The sequence below is a fragment of the Apteryx rowi genome, unplaced genomic scaffold (assembly GCF_003343035.1).
Source record: "Apteryx rowi isolate R43461 unplaced genomic scaffold, aptRow1 scaffold_83, whole genome shotgun sequence".
Taxonomy (NCBI): Eukaryota; Metazoa; Chordata; class Aves; order Apterygiformes; family Apterygidae; genus Apteryx; species Apteryx rowi.
In genome coordinates, this window is record NW_020451127.1 from 2866555 (window position 1) to 2874952 (window position 8398).

An 8398-nucleotide genomic window follows, 5' to 3' on the forward strand; every position below is an offset into this window, starting at 1 on the left:
CGCCGGAGGCTGCGCTGTTGCCATGGAGACAGAGCGGCCGCGGCCTCCCGTGGCGGGGGGCTCCGCGGTCCCCTTTCCTCCCCCCATGGCTCTCCCTTTGCTTCCGTGCTTTGGGAGAGAAATCCCCCGTGTAAAAAGGATATATTTGGACTATATCTGAAGCAAGTGCTTCGGGTTTTCCCCTGCCTTACAGTTAATATAGTCATTCACGTGACCGCAAGCTAGGCAGGAATATAATAATTATACGGTACAGCCACTTACCGCGTAAATCAGTGCAACATCAAGCTCTTGCCTGTCGTCAGCTCATTTTAATGCTGTGGCAACTAGTGCAAGACACAGCTAAACGAAACGCTAGGCTTTGTCCGGTAATAACATTGCCAGGCCCTTCCCCGAGCTGCTTTCAGTCAGGAAGGAATAACGGGTGGGTGAGGGGAAAAAAAGGGCACGTCGCTATTGGAAAGGGACAGTAATATCGAACGTGATATTTGAAGCTCTTCAGCATTGCTCGTCAGTAATTCCAGCTTTCCCTCCTCCTTGGAAGTCAGATTAGCGCCAGCGCTAGCGAATAAAGCGGGGAAGGGCTCAGTGTAAAATACGGCCCATTTCTTTTGTCGTGGGAGGTGGGGGCAGTTTTTGTTAGAGAAGAGCAGAACTGATGGCAGAAAAAGTAAGATTCGGGTATTTTACTGAAGCGAGGTTAGTGCCGTTCCCGCGCGCGCCAGCAGCGTTCAGTGTAATTCCTCGGATGGCTGGATCGGGACCAAGATCAGGATGAAGAGCGCCTGCTCGCTCTGTGGCGGAGCTGCGGCTTCTGACCTGTGTGCGCGTTACTTTTCTAGGCTCCACGAGCGGCCGGAAGAAGAGCCGCACATCCTGCTGGAGTGCGACAGCACCGTGCTCGACGCCGTACAAAAACATCTGAAACTGTACAAGATCCGGAGGAAAGTCAGCATTGCCCCCTGCCTCGACCTCTCTTTGTGGGCCGTTATCCCCAGGGAGCGGCCTGGAGACATTGCCGGTTCCCTCAACAAATGCGCAGACCAAACTCTGGTTTTAACTCCCGACCCCAGAACAGAAGTCATGGGCTGGAGACTGATTACAAAAAAAGAAGCAAATCTACTAGATATTATCCCTGGAAGTCATATTGGAAATATTCAGGATTACCACAGGCACAGGTATAAACAAGGTAAAGCCCAGTCCTGTTTTACGCTCCGTGTTACTGGATTTTGGAAAATAAATTATTATGAAGAATCCATGCTCTGATATAGGACAGTGGAAGAAATTATAAAAGCTGCAATGATATGCCCGAATGTTTAACATGTTCATATGTTCAATAATTGTTTACTATTTTGAGGATAGAATTGATCCAATAGTTACAATTTTATCTTGTGGCAGAATCAATATTTGAGTACAGTTTCCCATTACAAAGGTTATGGGACTGTGGGCCAAGAACACTAACAGGAAAAAAAACAGGATTAGTCATTTTCTTAGAGTAAAACTTCCTTGGTTTGTGTCATCATGATTATTTTTGGATTACACACAGCCTACGTGTTTTCTCTGTTGCTAAGGAAATAAAAGGAAACACTCTTAAGTTACTTCCCTAAAATATGTTATTGGATTCATGGAGTTAATTCAGAAGCCGAAGGAGTGTTTAATCTGAGAGGGAACCTGACGGTGAGAGCCCCTGTGCCCATGCAGGGCTCCCATTGCTCTTACTATGTCTGCACAGATAGTGGATTAAATTAATTGGTGGGCTGAAAGATGATGGTCCTCCGCACATAAACACTGATCGTAAGCTCAGTCTATCTGGTACAGAAAAGCAGGGGAAAGTTTGAGCAACTGTTAATGGGCCAAACCGGACTCGACCGTGGTGGTATGACACCTTTCTGATATACCAGCACTAGTCTTGCGTGCTGCTGCAGAAAGCTGGGTCCAGCGGTCTGCTTCGAAAAACTAATATTGTTGTGGTGTTGGTCAAAAAAAGTGTGCAGTTGTAGCTACTTACGCAGACATTCATCAAGGATCAGAGACTGTGGATGGGGGTGATACCCTGAACGCGGCCGCACTGACATTGGTAGCGGGGAAGCAGCTGGACATGTGTTCCTCACGTTGGCAAAAAACCAACCAACCAAAACTCATGCGTTTTTGACTATATAAGCACGGGAAGAGGGAGTAGGAATAAGAGTGTATCTTTTATCTCAGCATCTCATAGTGTATATGCATAGAATATTGTTCACAGTTGGCATCCGTGCTTTAAAAAAGATATGAAAGAGGATGTGAAAAAGATGCCCTAGTGATTTGAGGAGCTGAAAAAATCCTTATAGCTGGCAAGGTGAGAACCTTGATAAGGATTTCATGAAAAAGATAGATGGTCACCAAGTCCTCCTCTTGTATAGGAAGAAAATGCCAGGTTTTGGAGGGCTTTTTAAATTCCCAGGGAATGGGGATCAAGAAACAATGGTTGGAAGGTAAAGACAGACAAAACTGTATTCATATTTTCCAATTTGCTCTTAGTTCTGAGAGGGGGTTTTAGAACAAACTACCCATGGAGAGAAACGGGCCTCCATCAGCTGGTATCTTCTAGCAGAAAATAGATGTGTTTCTGTAAGCTGTGCTTCAGCCAGACAGGTTATACCTTGCCCAAATGCTGGAAGTGTAATGGGCTTGATAGACTGGCAGTCAAACTGGATGATCTAATGGTCCTGTTTCATCTCCGACCATTAGGAACCCATGACTAGAGGTTGGCCTCTGAAAATATTAAGATTTTGAATTTTACGGTTTCATTATCCAAGCTAGCCCTTAATTTTAGGTTTAAGCAATAAAAAAAGAGGATTTGGGGGCTGTTATTCTGAGGTTCAAAGTGTCTGAAATTTTGAGAAATTGACACTTGCTGATTGCGGAAGATGATGAAAAATAGTGTTTAAAGCACTGTTTTATCCAAGAATTTTCTGGTTCTGAATTACAAGGAGCATCACTTTCAGTAGATCCACCATGTGATCCCTTCAGTAATTCTACAGGACGATATGCTTATTTTCTAACAAAAAATAGTGACCATTTCATAAAGCTGTTGTCTGTAGTTTTGTTTTTAAACCTTTCCTGTCCTCTTTCCCATATACTCTGAAATTTAGGATAAAAGATAAAATTTAGTATTGTTTATTACTACAGAAGCAGTCACAGAAGCATTTGTAGTTGGCCAACTTATGTTCATTAGACAGCTTTGAATAAAATAACTCTTACTGCCATTAAAGTCTATTTAGAGGATGTGGTGAGAAGAATATTGCCATTGGTATTAAATGTATGTTGATGCCTTTATATGTGAGTCCACATAGTTCTGGGTGCTTTGAATTTCCACTGGTACACTTAGGAAGTGCTTTAAGCCTTGTGAAATTAGGTTCTAGTGCAGTTTTCTGTTTACCTTTAAAAATAATCTTTGCTAGCCGTGATCATTCATGGCTAGTGATTTCATTTAGGCCCAAACTGGAGTACTGGAAAGCCCATTATTTCACATTGCTGCTTCTCGCTTACAGGTTATCTTGGTTTTATAACACACAGAGGAGACATACCCCTGAAATCTAGAATACTGCGTATCTTACCATATTTACCTGTTGGTTTTACTCTTTTCCTAGGAATTCCTGAAGGTGTGAAAGATCTCCCTCCCGGAGTAGCCCTCCCACTGGAATCAAACCTGGCCTACATGAATGGTATCAGCTTTACCAAAGGTTGTTACATTGGACAGGAGTTAACAGCCAGAACCCATCACATGGGTGTCATTCGCAAACGTCTGTTGCCAGTTCAGTTTTCGGCTTCTCTTCCCCTGCAAAGTATTCCTGAGGGTGCCGAGATCTTAACTGAATCGGGAAAGTCAGCTGGCAAGTTCCGCGCTGGAGGAGATGAACTTGGTATAGCTTTGCTGAGGCTTGCTAACATAAATGAACCACTTTGCCTCAATATGCCAGGTGATAAAGTGAAGCTCACTGCAACTATACCTGAGTGGTGGCCAAAACCCGCTGGTAAATAACTGAGGAACCACTTTTTGCACAGTTGCCTTATTGAGAATATCTTTTTGTCTGAYGAGCTTTTCGAAGGTAACTCTGCCTTCAGCTTCTGTTTGCAGTGTTTGAGTGGAGAGTGTATTAGCAGCATCCTTCAAATCAGGACTGAACAGCAGGAACCCAAACCAGCAGTGAGTCGCTGATGGAAGGAGAATAATCTGTTAACACTTTGTGGAGAGATCCTTGGAGGATAAAGCACACAGGGAAGCGTGTAAAATTCAGTTTCTCTGACTGCTCCATTAAGAAGTGTAGGGGTAAGTGGGACTGGGCTTTTCTAGGCAATGAAACGTGGAAGATCCTTGACTTGACCATAGCRCCCTCATGGTCCGACCACTTTCTCTAATATGCACAAAATTACCTCTGAAGGAGGGCAGAGAGAGGCTGGTTACTGCTGCCTACACCTGACATAGGGAAAATCAGAGTAAAGCTCGTTATCTTGGTACTGGTTCCCCTTGCATACAGCAAGATTGCTTAAGTTATTTACAGAAGAATATAAAAGACTGGACTACGCTGGCATCTAGTGGGGATGTTCAGCAGGCTAGCTTTACGTCAGGGTGCCCGATATTTATTTAGATGGTGCCGCGTGCTGTTGGATTGGACTCCTGCTGAATTTTTAGTCCACCGTTCACTAGATCGAATTGTATTCTGAGTATGGTGCTGTGTGTACTGAGACACTGAAAGAAGTGATRGGAGTTTCGTTATTGTACGTACTGAATGTTTCTGTTCAGAATAACCATTCTGTGGTATTACAAATTATTTAATTGAGAGCATGCTTGCTACACTTATGTTTGCATAAGATACATCTTTATCATACTCAGGCTAAAGTGTTCATTGCAAAATACTCCTTGCATTGAGCTTCTTATTAAACTTGCTGGTTGGATGGATATTTTTTCCCATCACTATTACTGCCAGTTGTGTTCAGGGAGAAGCAGGCCTTGTACTTCACGTTTCARATCTCGCTTTCGATACCTCACCACGCTGAAAAACGCGGGAAAGCCCTCAAAGGTCCSTGTCCATTTCCCTGCTGCGGGGCCAGCAGAGGGAGCACAGCCAGCAGCAGTCTGCAGTGGAGCTGCACTGCAGTTCCTCATCTTCGTCTTGCACACACCGTTCCCCCCTCTTTCAGTGAGGAATGTGATATTTTACAGAAGTGCATTGGTACATGTCCCGCAGTGACTCTGTTATACTGGTGTACTGGTGCCTGGCAGGAGTAAGCTATTGCTAGAAGCAGCCTCCTTCCAGTGTAGCTAATTCAGCTGCCAACAACAGTCGAGGGGGTTTGTTGGCATCCTCCTAATTTGGATGTGTGCAAGGTTACCTAGGAGGAAAGCTTCCTTGCACAGGGGATTGCACTGTTTTATTTATGCTAGCACAGCTSATAACGAGGGAGGTACCGAAATAAAAGTGTTGTGATTAAAGRCACGAAACACTAGGATGACGTGCTCTGAATCTTAAGAAAGATCCTTGAAGCCTTCAGCAGGTAGGTTACATCACTTTTTCCATGTAACYGCTGCAAAGCTGGTGAAGGGACAGCACGTCCCCATCTCAATGTGAGATGCTTTCTGCTTCCTTTAGTGCAAGCTGCAGTCTCTGGAGAAGTGCGTGCTACTACTGAAGGGCACAGCGCTGCCCTGGGTGAAAAGCAAACTGGAGGATACCAAGCAGAACCCGTCCAGGTCCTTGTGGGTCTCATGCACCCTTTTCACAACCCTGTCAGCATCTTGCTTTTTGCTTAGCTTGGTGTTCCTGACTGAGGGTTTTCTCCACACTCACTTTTCTGGCTTCTTCACTGACACTCTTGTTCTCCTAGGAGCTCTCTGTGGCCTCCACACGAAAAGGCTSTCTTTGGCCAGTCCCTGCTGCTGTCTCTAGCTGAGGTTTTCTCCATCCATCCTCCCCTGTGGGTATTCAGAACAGCCMAGTACTTCAAGATTTCTCTGGCTGCTGCTTTTTTTTCTGGCTCCTGCTGCTCTTCTGTCTTTGCACTTGTTCCTGCTTCCACAATCAACTTATTCCTCTCTTTGCTCTCCAAAGCCAGCCAGCTCTGTGCCTCCTCACCCTGTCAACCTGTGCTAATTTATAAGTATTTTTATATTATAATAAACCCATTATGTGTCCAGTGTTGAAATGGTATATGTGAAGAAGTGGGTGATGAGAGAGACGAGTAGGTGAGATCCCATTCTGGCAAAAGAAGAGTTCTTSTATACATATTTGTAATAAAAACCACCCAAAGCACATTCCGTCACTGTATTGCTGTAGCCATTACTGTGAAGGAAATTTATCTGTGAAAGATGCTCGTATTGGTCAAAACTCCTTATGCTTGCTGTAAAATGATTCTGTGGAATATCTCATTAAAAGTTGATTGTATCAGTAATTTTAAATCTACATGTCTGAAAGAAAAGAGACACAACCTTTTATTTACTTAGTGTGAAGATATATAATGGAATAGTGGTGGTTTTTTTGTGTTGTTTGCTGACAATAAACACATCCCCAAAGAGCTTTAGCTCAGGATATTTCTTTAGACTGTGTGTTACCTCTTTGTCAGGTTTTAGATTGCTAACAAAGTCTTTCTGCTGGAAAAAGAAATTAAACCATAGTGCTTTGCACGTTCTGGATCCTCTGACTGTGACAAAGGCGAGACTGTGCTGCCTGCGTTCACGCTGGTCTGCCAGGAGCAGCTTTTCCTCCCAGCCGCCCATTGTGCAAAGTCCTCGCAGAATAGTTACATTGTGCTACTATATATGCAGYATGAATAAACACTACATTTCTTCCATTTGGGGAAGCCATACGTATCTTTTCTGCWGCACACACATTTCTTTTGCCTTCCCAAGTATTTGAAAGGCTTTTATGTTACCAACAGCTGCATTTTTCAGGGTGCAGGATGCTTAGACCCAGGATGCACATGCAGGTTGATTTTTTTTTCAGAGGTACTAGATGACTTCTGGAGGTGAGAAAGGATGTAGCAGGTATCGGAGGGGCAGCCCCGATCCACCCTCTCCTGTTTTATCTTTATTCTCCCTTCCAGCCTGCTCCATCATTCATGTATTCAGCTGTGCTGGGGCTGCAAGGTCAGGGTATCAGTTGTCCTGGTCTGAGGTTGCCGTGGCGTATGCCTTATGGACAGTGAATAGTGGAGTAAATCACGTTCAGCTAAGGTGGACTGAATGAAGTGCAAGAAGAAATCTATTGCGGACTGAAGGTATGAAAGGTAACCTAATTAAATGCTAAGTGGAGCTATTAAAAATGGGGGAAAAGACCACTGAACTTCTTTCTGTTAGTCACATCACCTAAACGTTTGCAATGTCCTCAGAGGCACTTTTAATAATCTCCGCAGGAATGCGGAAAACCTGTAGAGAAACAAACCACTGGAGCGCTATGGCTTGCACGRCCTGACACCTKTCACAGAGCCCAGGCTAAATATTAAGGATTGCCTCACTAAATGCTCTTTTCTCAATTGCTGATATCCTTATCCATCTTTAAATGCTTGCTCRGAAACTCCCAGCCAGATGGAGACAGCAAGAAATAGAGACATCTGCACTCGGCCCCTTACCGTCCCTTTGCAGCCTGGGGAGAGAAGGAGCACAAGGATATTAAGACTTTAAAGACTAAAAGCCCAGGGTAGCGCAGCTGCGAGCATTTACCATTCAGACACCAACGGGTAGGTGAGGCCAACCCCGCACCAGGTGTTTGTCTCAGACTAGATATCACCAGCCCATCCTCAGCCAAAACGGTTCAACATTTGTAAATARGAGGTGGAGGGCAGCCTCTTGCTGTGACTTGCTTTAAAGGTGTTGAAGAAATTGCTGGGCTTTGCGACCTGGAGCAGGGACTTGAAAAGTGCCCAGGAAGAGGGGGAGGAGATGGTGTGTCATTTCTGTCAGAAAAATGTCCTTAAGGGGGGTTAAGTTGTAAATGCGTTGTCAGCTCCTGAGCATTTTTCCCTGGGTCTCGGAGCCGGGCAACGTGTCTCCTGTGCTGTGCGCAGGCAGCGTAGGAGTTGGAGCCGTGCTGAGACGAGGAGTCACAGGGCAACGGAGGTGGCACCTGTGAYGGGAAATTGGGAGCCTGGACTCAGAGGAGAAAGGATCAGGCTGGGAGCGACAGGTACTGTCTGCCCTAACCCTCTCGATTTGCCACCAAAATGAACGTGCGCTTCAYGCCTTCACCCGGCCCTGCCTCAGTTCCCCTCTGCAAAAAGGCAATAGCAATGTTCCTCATTTTCCCCCAAGGGCACGATAAAAATAAATTGAATAATGTTCATAAAGCACACGAATATCGCTGTAAGGGGAGCTGTGGGATGGCAGATGAGCAGATTGACGTTTCTGCCTTCGGAGAGGGTTTGAACC

The 8398-nt window shown here is 44.9% G+C and overlaps 1 protein-coding gene across 1 annotated transcript; it reads left to right on the plus strand.

Moving 5' to 3' along the window:
* The first annotated feature begins 756 nt into the window (after positions 1–756).
* Positions 757–6563, plus strand: IBA57 (IBA57, iron-sulfur cluster assembly). Its single transcript, XM_026089800.1, has 2 exons — positions 757–1186; positions 3627–6563. The coding sequence occupies exons 1-2, from the start codon at positions 772–774 to the stop codon at positions 4016–4018; spliced, it is 807 nt and encodes a 268-aa protein (XP_025945585.1). The 5' UTR covers positions 757–771; the 3' UTR covers positions 4019–6563.
* The last annotated feature ends 1835 nt before the right edge of the window (positions 6564–8398 follow it).